Raw genomic sequence first — 16994 nt, forward strand, 5'->3', positions numbered from 1 at the left:
GAAGAAAATCCGTCAAATCCGACTTTTCTCCCGTGCTATATAGGGTTATCTTTATAGATAGTGGAATGGGATTATTGTTTCTTGGATTTATTTTCTGTTTTTTTTTTCGTTTAAAAGAATAAAAATATAGAAATAAACTGATCTAGAGGAAGATATTGCTGCTATAATATATATAAATAAGCTGTAAGTACATTCTAAATATCCTATATGTATATATATATATATATATATATATATATATATGTGTATATATATACGCATACTCCATGTATATACAATGTATAAGAAGCCTCTGTAATGGAAATATCAGCTCTAGCTAAAAGTCCTCTAAATTCTCAGGTCAAATGTCCTTTATCTGTTGCCGTAAAGTAAGAATTTGCACTTAACCCTTCAGGGTTCGGTAGAAAACCTCCACCTAAAATATAATGTGCCCCTTACAGCCGCCTCATTGCTCAGTATAGATGCCATTGGATAAACACCTGAATCCATATAAGGGCTATAGCTGCCATTGCCTGGCTGTAGCTTTAATGTAAGGGGAGGTGGTCGTGTGTGCCCCCTGTAATGACGCCCCCCTGTGACTCAGGCTGACTGACAGCTCACTGGCTCTGGGAGGACGCTGTCCCTTTAAAATCTGAATGGAAGTGTAATGATTTATCAAGCTCTTATTATCAAGAAAATGTCAGGCGAAGGGCACCTTGCTCCTTACTGACGCACAGACACTCTTATACAGGAAGGTATATACAAGCATTGCTCCTCTCATAAGATAATTCAGTCTTACTTAGGACTTTCTCTGCTGCCAGTGTCTCCAGGACTCCTGAGGAGATGGTGAGTACTGGACTCTGCTCTTATCACCCTGTACACACCATGAGGGTGAGGTTTGTAGGCACAATATTCATTTTAGTACTAGATACAGGGATTTAGCAAAGGGGTAGAGTGCAAGGAAGTGGCCATAGTGGTGCAGTATCTGGGGTGCTGTCTATAGGGCTGTGGTATAGGGGGTGCTGTCTATAGGGATGAACCAGGGGTGCTGTCTATAGGGCTGCAGTATGGGGGGGGGGTGCTACTTATAGGACTGAACAAGGGGGTTCAGTTCATATAACCAAGAGTGTCGTATATAGAATTGAACCTTTGGAGCTACCTATGGTGCTGAACCAGGGGAGCTCTCCATGATGGTGAGTTAGGGGAACTATCTATAGTACTGATCCAGGGGTGCTCTCTATATTGCTGGGCTAGGGGTACCCTCTATAGTGGTGAGCTAGGGGTGCTGTCTATAGTTTTAAACATGGGGTTGCTGTCCATAGTACTGAACTGAGGAGACCTATCCATAATTCTGATCCTGGGGAAACTGCCCATAGTAGTGAAACAGGGGGTGCTCTCTTTGGTGGTGAGCTAGAAGAGCTGTCTATAGTGTTGAGACAGGGGGTGCTGTTCACAGTGCTGTATTGGGGTCCTTTCTGTAGTTCTGTACCAGTGGAAATTGTCCATAATGCCAAATAGGGAGACCATTCCACAGTCCTTACCCCTGAGAGATGTTCGTAGTTCTGAACCCTCCATGAGCCATCCTTATTCCTACCTACCTTGGGGACCTCTCCATAGTGCTCAAAGGTACCTGAACTCTCCTTAATGCTGGATCTGGTGGAAGTATCCAGGAAGATGATCTTGGAAAGGTGGTCATTGTGCAGAATCCTTCAGTAGATGTCTAAGATCCTGAGTCTTCAAGGACCTGTCCACAATGCTGAACCTGAGTTGAACCTGTGGGAGCTGCTCATTGTGCTAAATTCTCCTGTCCATAGTGCAGGATATATCTATAGCACTGGAGACCCTATAGTAGCTGTCCCTGGTGCTGACCCTAAGGAAGAGATCTATATAGTGCACCATAGTCCATAATCCTCAAGCAACTGAGTGCTGTCCATAGTGCTGAACCTGACATTAGAGGGTCCTTACAAGACGACCAGGAACTGTCTATAGTTCTGAACCTGCCCCGCCTGTCAGTGCAACATATTTTAGACTCATCGGATTACAAAACCGTGTTTTAGGTACAGTTATATTCTACGTATCAGTCTATGTATGATAGATAGATAGATAGATAGATAGATAGATAGATAGATAGATAGATAGATAGATAGATAGATAGATAGGAGATAGATAGATAGATAGGAGATAGATTGATATTAGATATGAGAGAGATAAATATTAGATATTTATATATTTATACAATATAGAGGATATTAATTAGATAGATAGTATTAGATATGAGATATCGATAAACAGGGAGATTTATAAATTTAGTCATATCTATTTAAATTATGCAGCAGATTATAAACACTGTATACATTATATATGTACAGTCCCGCTCTCTCTCTATAGAATACTGGAAACATTGTAACATTTTGCCTCTTATTATTACTATATTGTTACTATAAGGTACATAGTGAATAATAAGGTTGAAGTATGGAGAATGTGCGGGGATTGCGCAGGGATTGTGTAGGGAATGTGCAGGGATTGTGCAGGGGTCACAGGCAGAGACATGGGAAGGATTTTGCAGTGTTTTTACCCTGAGGACGAGCCGCCTGTCTATGGAGTCGGGGGCTGCTGAGTGCTGAGTGACACAGAGGAAATGGGGCGTAAAATTAAAGAATCTTTGTACAACAATGAAAGGGGCAGGAGCCTATTCAAGTCGTGATATGAAACCCAACGAGGATCTATCTGGCTGCCCCGCAGTCCCTTCACCCAGCATTCTGCACCTAAAGGGTAGATTAGATTTTATACACCCCTAGCTAAAAAAATATTTAACCATTTTAAAGCCACGATGGTAATATTAGCGGGCTTAGTGCAGTAGATACAATGTTTCTTTGCATGGCAGTAACACACGACATGTGTTCTAAGGCGCATGTAGACGGCATGTAGTCGTGGCAATAAGAATTCATTTTTATTTCACAGGAATACGTGAATCCAATGGATGTGGGTCAGAAGACAGTGAATAGCCCAGAGGGGGCTGCCCCAGGACAGATCGGGGGCGCAGGAGTTACCCAGCATAGTCCAGACAATGATGTTCCTCTACAAGCTTCCTCCAAACTGGCCAGGTTATCCCAGTCTACTTCCAATGACAGCAAAGGGTTTGAGGAATCCAAAGCCAGCGCCCTGGAGAGGTCTAGAACTGGGGGGTCGTGTAAGATCAGCACCCCAAGTCATGGAAACTTTGTTATACGGAAGGATTCTGCAGATGGGTTTCCACTGAAGGCTTCAAACATGACTGACAGCAATGGGCAGAGTAACTCTGTGCACTGCAGGATTGTGCCCCTCCAGAGTGCAGAGGGGGACACGAACCAAAGCTATGGCAAAACCAGCCTGGAGCAGAACAACGCCAAGGGGGGCTGGGTGCCCATGAACCAAAGCACCGTCATACTGGGCACAGATGGCAACACCTCCGTCCTATCTGGCAACCTCAGTGGGGTAAGAGCCTTGGATTTAATATGCAAATTGTATTAATTGTCCTGTGCATGAAATAAGGGAGGAGGAAATGTCAATGTCACAGCCATCCAAATGTCGCATCCTATGACACAGGAGCTTACAATCTATATACCCTCGTGTGATGCGATACTGGGTGGTATAAGGTTTACATGCTATGTATCACACAGTGCGACTCTTATGTACAAATCACAACATTTATCGCAGTGAATTTAATGATATCTGGTTTGCATATTCTGGAAACTGTTGGTATTGGATTTATTGTGGGGTCTGAATATAAAGCAAATACATAACTATTCTATATGTATCCCATACTGATCTATCCATATAGAAGGCAAACATGCAGACAGCACTTTAAGTGAAAAAATGGACTGAATAAGCCAAATACAGAGAGATAAGAAAGTCCATTGTTTCCTCGTTTAACTGGATGAGGAGGAGGAGGAAGGATTGCCTGTACCTCATGTTATCTAGTTAGTAAACGAAATTAAAAGTAACTTTATAACCATCTGTATCATAGATCTCTCATACCTCATATCTATCTATTTATCTATCTGCATCCTATAACTTATTTGTTCTATCATTATATCTGCGGCAAAAGAAAGGAAATACAAAGTTAATAAATAGTTTTTCTTATTAATTTAATTATCTATATATTATCTATTTCTGTAACTTCTCTATCCATCTATCTCCTATCTATCTATCCCTCTATCTATCCCTCTATCTATCTATCTATCTATCTATCTATCTATCTATCTATCTATCTCCTATCTATCCCTCTATCTATCCCTCTATCTATCCCTCTATCTATCCCTCTATCTATCCCTCTATCTATCTATCTATCTATCTATCTATCTATCTATCTCCTACCTATCTTCATATCTATCTATCTATCTATCTATCTATCTATCTATCTATCTATCTATCTATCTATCCTTATCTATCTATCTATCTATCTATCTATCTATCTATCTATCTATCTATCTATCTCCTATCTATCTATCTATCTATCTATCTATCTATCTATCTTCACATCTCTTCTTTCACCATTTTGGAACAAAACAACAGGTCTTCTCATATGGTCAGTCAGTCTTTCACCTGTGGTCAGTCAGTCAGTCCTTCCCCTGTGGTCAGTCAGTCCTCCTATGGTCAGTCAGTTAGTCCTTCTGTGGTCAGTCAGTCCTTCCTTCCCCTGTGGTCAGTCAGTCCTTCCTTCTCCTGTGGTCAGTCAGTCCTTCTCCTATGGTCAGTCAGTCAGTCCTTCCCCTGTGGTCAGTCAGTCAGTCAGTCCTTCTCCTATGGTCAGTCAGTTAGTCCTTCTCCTGTGGTCAGTCAGTCCTTCCTTCCCCTGTGGTCAGTCAGACCTTCCCCTGTGGTCAGTCAGTCAGTCCTTCTCCTATGGTCAGTCAGTCCTTCCCCTGTGGTCAGTCAGTTCTTCCCCTGTGGTCAGTCAGTCCTTCTCCTGTGGTCAGTCAGTTCTTCTCCTGTGGTCAGTCAGTCAGTCCTCCTGTGGTCAGTCAGTCCTTCCCCTGTGGTCAGTCAGTCAGTCCTTCCCTTGTGGTCAGTCAGTCAGTCCTTCTCCTATGGACAGTCAGTCTTTCCCCTGTGGTCAGTTAGTCCTTCTCCTATGGTCAGTCAGTCCTTCCCCTGTGGTCAGTCAATTAGTCCTTCTCCTATGGTCAGTCAGTCAGTCAGTCAGTCCTTCCCTTGTGGTCAGTCAGTCAGTCCTTCCCTTGTGGTCAGTCAGTCAGCCCTTCTCCTGTGGTCAGTCAGTCTTTCTCCTGTGGTCAGTCAGTCAGCCCTTCTCCTGTGGTCAGTCAGTCCTTCCCCTGTGGTCAGTCAGTTCTTCCCCTGTGGTCAGTCAGTCCTTCCCCTGTGGTCAGTCAGTTGGTCCTTCTCCTATGGTCAGTCAGGTTTGTGACTTTTCCTTCTCTTTCCTTAGGACGATGATGGGGATGAGAATAAAGCTCGAGGGAACTGGTCTAGTAAACTGGATTTTATCCTCTCTATGGTGGGCTATGCTGTGGGCCTGGGCAATGTCTGGAGATTCCCTTACTTGGCTTTTAAGAATGGTGGAGGTACAGTGAATACAGTGCATATAAAGTATACAGTGCTTATAGAGAATACAGTGCTTATAGAAAATACAGTGCTTATAGAAAATACAGTGCTTATAGAGAATACAGTGCATATAAAGTATACAGTGCTTATAGAGAATACAGTGCTTATAGAGAATACTGTGCTTATAGAGAATACAGTGCATATAAAGTATACAGTGCTTATAGAGAATACAGTGCATATAAAGTATACAGTGCTTATAGAGAATACAGTGCTTATAGAGAATACAGTGCATATAAAGTATACAGTGCTTATAGAGAATACAGTGCTTATAGAGAATACTGTGCTTATAGAGAATACAGTGCTTATAGTGAATACAGTGCATATAAAGTATACAGTGCTTATAGAGAATACAGTGCATATAAAGTATACAGTGCTTATAGAGAATACAGTGCTTATAGAGAATACTGTGCTTATAGAGAATACAGTGCATATAAAGTATACAGTGCTTATAGAGAATACAGTGCATATAAAGTATACAGTGCTTATAGAGAATACAGTGCTTATAGAGAATACAGTGCATATAAAGTATACAGTGCTTATAGAGAATACAGTGCTTATAGAGAATACTGTGCTTATAGAGAATACAGTGCTTATAGTGAATACAGTGCATATAAAGTATACAGTGCTTATAGAGAATACAGTGCATATAAAGTATACAGTGCTTATAGAGAATACAGTGCTTATAGAGAATACTGTGCTTATAGAGAATACAGTGCTTATAGTGAATACAGTGCATATAAAGTATACAGTGCTTATAGAGAATACAGTGCTTATAGAAAATTCAGTGAATACAGTGCTTATGGTAAATACAGTGCTTATAGAGAATACAGTGACTACAGTGCATAGTGAATACAGTGATATCAAGTACAGTGACATTATAGAGATTAGAGAACATTCTGTAGATGAATGATCCAAAGAGCACTAGCAGTGATACAGTATATAGGAATCTAGTATATAGGATGACAAGGGTGTCCTCAGCCATCCACAGCTCCTGCTGTCTTGTGTAACACTTACTGTATAGAGAATAGAGACGTGTGAACTATAACAGGCAGGTGTGCACATGGTGCAAGCATTGATTTCTATGTATTGTGATATACTCAATATAAATACTCCATGTAGAACTACTCACAACACGCACCATGCAAGATCCACAGTTCACACAATATACCGCAGTGCAGAGCAAAGACCAGATTGTTAACGCATGATCGAGGTGGCTGCTTCAGGGTATAACATAACACAATGAAACAAATACCCTGCAGTGTATAATATCCTGTTATTACAAAATAACTACTAGGGAACCCTGTAGTGTACAATATACTACATCACTGCAGTGCATATTACATCACACTATACATCACTGCAGTATACAATACAACATCATTACATCAACCCATACATCAGTGCAGTGTAAAATACAATATTACTACATCACACATCACTGCAGTGTACAAAATACTATTATTACATTACAGCAAACATTATTATATCACACTATACATCACTGCCATGTAAAGTATACTATTATTACATTACGCCATATATCACTGCAGTGCACAATATACTATTACATCATTGCAGAGGAGAATATATAATTACATCACTGCAGTGTATAATATATTGAACACTACAGTGATGTGTGGTGTTAAATAATAACATATTGTAAATTGCCATGATCAGTGGATTAATATAGTATATTGTGCACTGCAGTGATACCTGATGTGATGTATTAATAATATATTGTCCTCTGCAGTTGTGTAATGACATGTGAGGTCATGTAATAGTACATTGTACACTGCAGTGATGCATGTTGTGATGTCATAATAATACGTTGTACACTGCAGCAATAGGTAGTGTCATGTAATAATAGTATATCATACACCCTAGGGAGGTTGTGTGTGACAGATCATTATTATATTGTACATTGCTGTGATGTGTGGTGTGATGTAATAATAGTATATTGTATACTGAAATATATATTACATTACATCTCACAGCAGTGTACAACATTATTCCGTCATGTCATACAGCACTGAAATGTACAATATACTATTATATCAGACCATACATTGCTGCAATGTCCAATATATTACTACTGCGTCACACCACTGCAGTGTACAATATACAGTACTATTATTATATCACACCACTGCAGTGTACATTGTACTATTATTATATCACACCACTGCAGTGTACAGTATACTATTATTGTATCACACCACTGCAGTGTACAGTATACTATTATTATATCACACCACTGCAGTGTACAGTATACTATTATTATATCACACCACTGCAGTGTACAGTATACTATTATTGTATCACACCACTGCAGTGTACAGTATACTATTATTATATCACACCACTGCAGTGTACAGTATACTATTACATTACATCATACTTCACTGTATTATAGAATATACTAATATTATATCGTACATCACTGCAATGTACAATATGCTATTATTATATCACACTATACTTAACTGCAGTGTAACATTTATTACTATTACATCACATCAGATATCACTGCAGTGCCCATTATATTATTACATCACACCATACATCACTGCTATACCCAATATACTATTATTACATCACACAACACATTACTGCAGTGCACTATATACTATTGTTATATCACACCATACATCACTGCAATATACAATATAATATTTACTCACACCAAACTTCACTGCAGTGTACAATATACTATTATTATATTAAACCACAAATCACTACAATTTACAATATATTATTATTACATCACAGCATAGATTACTGCACTGTACAATATAATATTTTCTACACCACGTTATACCTCGCTGTTGTGTCAGATATACTATTATTACATCACACATCAGAGTACAATATAAGATATCTTTCTGTCAATAATCAAGCCATATAGTATACAAAACATAGTATAAACCATAACAAAACACTGCAGTATATAGACCCCCCATGGTTATCACTGCACATCCCTGTGGTGGTCAATATTTCATTATAATCCCAGGGTTTGCATTGTACAATATTCTTTTATTACTGTACATAACACTGCAATGTACAATATCATATGACGTCACACACACATATACATCCCTACAGTGCACTATATCATATTATTTTATCACAGAACTCTACAGTGTGCTATATCATTTTTATGCCAGAAAACTTTACAATGTAGTATATACTTTGTTGTATCACACTACCCTGCAGTGTAATATAACATAATATTACTCTATTGCTCCGCAGTGCACTATTATTTCACAAAATTCAACAGTGTACTATATTATATTTCTATATTAGACGACTCTATAGTGTAGCATATCCTATTATTATATCAAAGAACCCTACAGTATACCATATCATATAACACAACCCTACAGTGTACTATATCATATTAATATATAACACCCAATCCTACTGTGTACTAAATCATATAACACAACCCTACAGTGTACTATATCAGAGAACCGTACAGAAACTATATCACATTATGATATAACACAACCCTACAGTGTAGTATATCATAATATAACACAACCCTACACTGTACTTTATTATGTCATACAACCCTATGTGTTGAATTCTATAATATCACACAACCCTTCAGTGTAGTATATCATATTATATCAGAGAACCCTACAGTGTAATCTATCATATTGGTACATCCCATAACCTTACATCGTAGTATTTTATATTATTATATCACACATACCTTTAAAGTACTATATCATATTACATTACACAACCCTACAGTGTACTATATAATATTTTTATATCACACAGCCCTAACCTGAGTATGTACAGAAAAAATATGGAAATAATAGATAAATATGGTATAGACAGATGTGAGATTAGATAGATATGAGATAGATAGATGATAGATAGATAGATAGATAGATAGATAGATAGATAGATAGATAGATAAATAGATAGTTAGATAGATAGATAGGAGATAGATAGATAAATAGATAGATAGATAGATAGATAGATAGTTAGATAGATAGATAGATAGATAGATAGATAGATAGATGTTATCAGCCGGTTTCGGTGTCCAGTTTTTTTCTCCTGTATTATGTCTCTGTGTTTTCTCAGGCGCTTTCCTCATTCCCTACCTGACAATGTTGGCGCTGGCCGGGATCCCCATCTTCCTTTTGGAGGTGTCACTTGGACAGTTTGCTAGTCAGGGCCCCATCTCTGTGTGGAAAGCCATTCCTGCGTTACAAGGTAGGTGGCGCAATCACCTCTCTACGTATATTGTATATTATATTATATATTATATATCTCATTTCTGTCATGTATCTACAGTATGATATGAAGCTTTATGATTCTTGTGCACAATAACACAACATTGTATCAAACCTTTACTGGTTCCATAGGTGACCTATATAGGCCTACTCTACCTATGGAGTTGAAGACGCAGCTATGACTCCTCTTATATGGATATTATTGGTATATAAAGTTCTAGATCACAAGCTTTCTTATTTCTGTTTGCTAGAAACCTTATGTCTGTTCTAGATCACCTGGGTATTCTACACACTGTGCAAAAGCTTTAGCAAATCTGGACAAAAACACTGCAGAGTAAGAATGCTTTCCGAAATAAAAGGGTTAAAAGATTATTCTTATCAATGAAGAAAAGAGAAATGTAAATCCCCTCAATATTCGGTGTGACCTTTGCCCTTTGCCTCCCATTAGTTCCTCTTGGTACTTGCAGACGGATTTTGGCAGAACTTGGCAGGGAGGTTGTTCCTGCCGCCATCTTGGAGAACTAAGCCCAGATCTTCTGTGGATGTCGGCTATCTGAATGCTATATGGTGCTACCATTTGAACTCTCTACGGCAGTATTGTGTGGTCATTGTATGGCAGTATTGCTTGGACAATGAATGGAGGTGTTGTTTGGTCACTGTATAGTAGTATTGTTTGGACGCTATATGGCGGTATTATTTAAACGCTGTATAGTGGTATTGTTGGGACATTGTATGGAAGTATTTTTGGTTACTGTATTGAGGTATTGTTTGGACCCTATATGGCGGTGTTTGGGCACTGTATAGCAGTATCGTTTGGACACCATATGGCAGTATCGTTTGGTCACTGCATAGTGGTATTGTTTGAACTTTGTAAGGCTAAGGCCCTACGTTGCATAAATGAAGCATTTTTTGGCAGGTTTTGGTGCGTTTTTTTTTTTTTAGCAAAAGTCAAGCCCTTAGACCAGGGGTAGGGAACCTTCGGTTCTCCAGCTGCTGTGAAACTACAACTCCCAACATGCTCCATTCACTTCCATGGGAGCTCCAAAAACAGCAGAGCAAGTGTGCATGCTGGGAGTTGTAGTTTTGCAACAGCTGGAGTGCCGTACGTTCCCTACCCCTGCCTTAGACGTTTCCCTTCTGTTAATTCCACAACTGACTGTGACTCAAAAAACTGCAACAAAATCTGCAAAAAAAAAAGTTGCATTTTCAGAATGTGGGGCCTTAGCCCAAGGCAGTATTTTTTATATGTGATATGGCGGTATTGTCTATATGATACACAGTGTTGGCCAAAAGTTTCGGCCCCCCTGCAATTCTGTCAGATAATACTCGTGTTCTTCCAGAAAATGATTACAAGCACAAACTCTTTGGTAATATCTTCATTTATTTTGCTTGCAATGAAAAAACACAAAAGAGAATAAAAAAAAAAGTCAAATCATTGATCATTTTACACAAAACTCCAAAAATGGGCCAGACAGAAGTATTGGCGCCCTCAGCCTAATACTTGGTAGCACAACCTTTAGACACAATAACTGCGCACAACCGCTTCCGCTAACCAGCAATGAGTTTCTTACAAGGCTCTGCTGGAATCTTAGACCATTCTTCTTCTTTGGCAAACTGCTCGCGGTCCCCCCTGAGATGTGAAGGGGGCCTTCTCCAAACTGCCACCAAGAGATCTCTCCCCCTCCCCCACAGGTGTTCTATGGGATTCAGGGCTGGACTCATTGCTGCCACTTTACAAGTCTCCAGGGCTTTCTCTCACCACCATTTTCTAGTGCTGACCTGAAGTGTGTTTTGGGTCATTGTCCTGCTGGAAGAGCCCTGACCTCTGAGGGGGACCCAGCTTTCTCACACTGGGCCCTACATGATGCTGCACAATGTGTTGGTCGTCTTCAGACTTCATAATGCCATGCACACGGTCAAGCAGTCCAGTGCCAGAGGCAGCAAAGCAACCCCAAAACATCGGGGATCTCCGCCATGTCTGACTGTAGGGGGCGTCTTCTTCTCTTTGAAGGCCTCTCTTTTCCCTGTAAACTCTATGTTGAGGCCTTTTCCTACTTTTGTCTCATCTGACCAGAGAACATTCTTCCAGAACGGTTTTGGCTTTCTCAGGTACGTTTTGGCAAACTCCAGCCTGGCTTTTTTATGTCTGTGGGTAAGAAGTGGGGTCTTCCTGGGTCTCCTACCATACAGTCCCTTCTCATTCAGACGCTGACGCTGGATAGTACGGGGTGACACTGTTGTACCCTCGGACTGCAGGGCAGCTTGGACTTGTTTGGATGTTAGTTGAGGTTCTTTATCCGCCATCCGCACAATCTTGCGGTGAAATCTCTCGTCAATTTTTCTTTTCCATATACATCTAGGGAGGTTAGCCACAGTGTCATGGACTTTACACTTCGTGATGACACTGTGCACGGTAGACACAGGAACATTCAGGTCTTTGGAGATGGACTTATAGCCTTGAGATTGCTCATGCTTCCTCACAATTTTGCTTCTCAAGTCCTCAGACAGTTCTTTGGTTTTCTTTCTTTTCTCCATGCTCAATGTGGTACACACAAGGACACAGGACAGAGGTTGAGTCAACTTTAATCCATTTCAACTGGCTGCAAGTATGATTTAGTTATTGCCACCACCTGTTAGGTGCCTCAGGTAAGTAACAGGTGCTGTTAATTACACAAATTAGAGAAGCATCACATGATTTTTAAAACAGTGTCAATACTTTTGTCCACCCCCTTTTTTATGTTTGCTGTGGAATTATATCCAATTTGGCTTTTTGACAATTCTTTTTGTGGTTTTCCATTGAAGACAAATTAAATGAAGATATTAATACCAAAGAATTTGGGCTTGCAATCATTTTCTGGAAGAAAATCAGTATTATTTGACAGAATTGCAGGGGTGCCAATACTTTTGGCCAACACTGTATGGCAGTATTGTCTATATGCTCTATGGTGGTATTGTCTATATGCTGTATGGCAGTATTGTCTATATGCTCTATGGCGGTATTGTCGATATGCTGTATGGCAGTATTGTCTATATGCTGTATGGTTGTATTGTCTATATGCTGTATGCCAGTATTGTCTATATGCTGTATGGCGGTATTGTCTATATGCTCTATGGCGGTTTTGTTGATATGCTGTATGCCAGTATTGTCTATATGCTGTATGGCAGTATTTTCTATATGCTGAATGGAGGTATTGTCTATTTGTTGTATGGCGGTATTGTCTATATGCTATATGGTGGTATTATTTATATGCTGTATAGCGGTATTATCTATATGCTGTATGGTGGTTTTGTCTATATGCTATATGGTGGTATTGTCTATATGCTGTATGGCAGTATTCTCTATATGCTATATGGCAGTATTGTCTATATGCTGTATAGTGGTATTATCTATATGCTGTATGGCGGTATTCTCTATATGCTGTATGGCGGTATTGTCTATATGCTGTATGGAGGTATTGTCTGTATGCTGTATGGCGGTATTGTCTATATGCTGTATAGTGGTATTATCTATATGCTGTATGGCGGTATTCTCTATATGCTGTATGGCGGTATTGTCTATATGCTGTATGGAGGTATTGTCTGTATGCTGTATGGTGGTATTGTCTATATGCTGTATGGTGGTATTCTCTATATGCTGTATGGCAGTATTGTCTATATGCTGTATGGCGGTATTGTCTATATGCTGTATGGCGGTATTGTCTATATGCTGTATGGCGGTATTGTCTATATGCTGTATGGAGGTATTGTCTGTATGCTGTATGGTGGTATTGTCTATATGCTGTATGGTGGTATTCTCTATATGCTGTATGGAGGTGTTGTCTGTATGCTGTATGGCAGTATTGTCTATATGCTGTATAGCGGTATTGTCTATATGCTGTGTGGCGGTATTGTCTATATGCTGTATGGAGGTGTTGTCAATATGCTGTATGGCGATATTGTCTATATAATTTATGGCGGTATTGTCTATATGCAGTATGGCAGTATTGTCTATATGTGGTATGGCGGTATGGTCTATATGTGGTATGGCGGTATAGTTTGGACACTACGTGGTGGTATTACTTGAGCACTCTTTGATGGCATGTACTGAGACATTGTGTCCCACTGCTATTGAGGCAATTTACGGTATACCATTTTTTCACTGCTTTTCCGCTGTGTTTTGCATTTTGTTCCTCCCATGGAAGTCTAAGGAAAAACACAAGAACACAAATTAAGACGCTGCAATCTCCAACAGTATATGGATGAGAGTAAATGAAATCTTACTTTTTTGGGACTGTTAAATGTAGTGTTCGTTTTTATTCCGTTTCCACAATGGCCAAAATACATTGTCCCCCTTCCAGTCCAGAGATTGTGTGCAGTTCTGCATCTCAGCCTCACTTCACTAGACTGAACTGCAATACCAGACACAGCCTGTGGACAAGAATGGCACTGTTTGTGAAAGAAATCAGACGTGTTTGCAACCCCCCTTTGAATGATGTATACCGTGTTCTCATCTATGTATGTTGCCCCTGACATATACTGTAGAATATTGCTTGTCTTCTAGGTGTGTAATATAGATCTGCAGCACTGTCATATGGTGTCCATATAGTAACATACTTCCTAAATGCAATGTTTCCATAATATATGTCAAGATTCATATAATGTGAAACCAAAATCATATAGTTTTGATGTTGGGTACCATATTATAGATCTGTACTGATACGGAGCTGTGATATACCCCTGTACATGCACTACAAGACATCTGTCTTCAGTAAGCTTCTGAGCTCCCCCTAGTGGAGGCTACAAGAAGACAGAAAGTTAGCATTAAGCTCTATGACTTTACAGAAAATTTAGAGAAGCCCTGACTCCCTGTATACAGATATTTTATGAAATTAACCCCTTCCTGAACACTACCCCGATCCCCAAAGATGCTACGGTCAATGCTGACTACCTCAATGGTATCACAGGGGCAGAGTCCCGCTCTATAGCACATTGTTGTCCCCCTGTGCAGTTGCAAGGTGCTGAGTTGCGATGTCCTGCCATGTCCAAGAGATTATCAGACATGACGACACACAATGTAATTCTCATTTACTGCGCTTTAGACAGCTGAAGCTTTGGCTCTTTGTTTTGTGTCAGTAGCGTCCATTATATCATGAAACGTCTGCGTTGTTGGTTATTGGATCCATTAACAGTTTACGACGCTGCAAATCCTCCCGTCCTCCTGGATATGTGCAATTACCCGAAGAATAAAAAATAATTAAACATGCCAAATGTATTTTATTCTTTTCACTTTTATTCCTTTTTACGGTTTATTGAGAAAGTTTAGAGAATTCTTGAAGTTGTATAATAGAAATGTCTGCGCTCGCCCCTCTCCCCAGGCTGCGGGATCGCCATGCTGATTATTTCTGTATTGATTGCCATCTACTACAACATCATCATGTGCTACACCCTCTTCTATCTTTTCGCCTCCTTCGTGTCCGTCTTACCCTGGGCGTCTTGTGATAATCCTTGGAATACGCCGGACTGCAAAGACAAAAGCAGACTTTTACTGGGTAAGTGATTTTTGCTTTCAACGGAGTCAGCAACCCCTCCACCTTAATACAGGAAATGCTCTTATGCTATCCACCACTAGGGGGAGCTCACTGTATACGGGGCTATGTAAATCTGCATGGGATGAGCTCCATCTAGTGGTGGCTGCAGACAGGGCTGTTTTAATCATAGGGCCAATGGTGCACTTGCATTGGACCGTAAGGTAGGCAGTGACAGGTCAGGGAACTCCAAGGCTCATTGATGGCCACGTAATGAGATTTGATCCCACAGAAGATATAATGCAAAGCACATTGCTGAAAAAGTTCCTGCTGGCCATGATAGAAAGTTGTCAGTACACACAGGGCACAGCTGGTTGTCATATATGGGGCTGTGTCGCCGCAGAGCACCCATGCTGACCCCTGTACACTGCCAGTGAGCGTCAAAGCTGGACCATGCAGCAATGGAAGAAGGTGCCTGGTGTGATAAACTCACACTTACTTATATCATGTGGACAGCCGGGGGCTCGTACAGTATGTCCAGGAGAAGGGATGGCACTGGTGTACACTATGGGCACCAGTGGAAGCAATGTGATGGTCTGGACAATGTTCTGGTTCCTGGCATTGTGTGGATGTTACTTTGACATCTGACCAAACATTGCACAGACCAAGAACTCCCTTCATGGCATTGAAACAACTGTAATCTTATGGCAACTATAATAATATATACCCGGCAGTAGTGATGCTGATATGTTGTGCGGGCGCTGAGGCTTTGTACACAGGACAGAATTGGTCTCAGTATACGAGGCTTAATGGCACTCAAGCTCCCTCCTGTGGCCACTCTGAGTGATGCAAGCTCCTAGATAGGTTATAGATATATACATAATGTACATACAAGTATAACATGTATATACTATACTTGTGTGTAATATATATACTATAATATTAGTATAATCTATCTATATTATATATCCATATAATAATAATAATGCATCTCACCTACGGTTATCCACCTTCTAGTATTGATGGCATATCCTTACACTAGGTCATCAATATTCGATCTGTGACTGTCCAACACCCAGGACCTCTGCAGATCAGTTCTGGGACAGTGACAGCTGGCAGAATTTCTGGCTATATAGGGTGACAATACTATAATCTCTGTCCACGTCTACCATGAATGTGACATCTAGTGCCTCACCACCTATCATGTCTCCCCAGATTCCTGTGTCATTGGGGACCACCCGAAAATTCAGATCAAGAATAGCACGTTCTGTATGACCGCCTATCCAAACTTGACTATGGTGAATTATACAAGTCACGCCAACAAGACCTTTGTCAGCGGCAGCGAGGAATACTTCAAGTAAGACTTGGTTGGGAAATGAAAGGTGACTTACAATATACTTAGAATATACAGGATGGTCATCCTGGTCAGCAAACTCTGCATTTTTTTTTTAGTTGTGGAAACCATCAGCAAGAAGGTTTGCGCAGGAAAGAAGATATGTTTTTTGTTTATCCAGGGGGAAAGATTCCCTTAATTTGCAAATACAAGTGAATAGAAAGAGTAACAGAATAGAACTGATACAATAGCTGATAAGAGCAGATCCATCAACAGCAGCTTGCTGATGGTTTCCACTTATTAGCAGACTTCAAGATCAGACTGCAA

General features: G+C 40.1%; 1 protein-coding gene across 1 annotated transcript in view; it reads left to right on the forward strand.

Moving 5' to 3' along the window:
• The first annotated feature begins 2946 nt into the window (after positions 1-2946).
• The window catches only part of SLC6A5 (solute carrier family 6 member 5), a 34780-nt gene continuing 20732 nt past the window's right edge, over positions 2947-16994 (forward strand). The window contains exons 1-5 of the mRNA XM_075280475.1: positions 2947-3453; positions 5408-5543; positions 9679-9810; positions 15185-15358; positions 16550-16691. Coding sequence (XP_075136576.1) covers positions 2956-3453; positions 5408-5543; positions 9679-9810; positions 15185-15358; positions 16550-16691 — 1082 coding nt within the window. The 5' untranslated portion in view covers positions 2947-2955. The remainder of the gene's footprint in view (positions 3454-5407; positions 5544-9678; positions 9811-15184; positions 15359-16549; positions 16692-16994) is intronic.

Source organism: Leptodactylus fuscus, chromosome 7 (genome assembly GCF_031893055.1).
Source record: "Leptodactylus fuscus isolate aLepFus1 chromosome 7, aLepFus1.hap2, whole genome shotgun sequence".
In the NCBI taxonomy this organism is placed as follows: Eukaryota; Metazoa; Chordata; class Amphibia; order Anura; family Leptodactylidae; genus Leptodactylus; species Leptodactylus fuscus.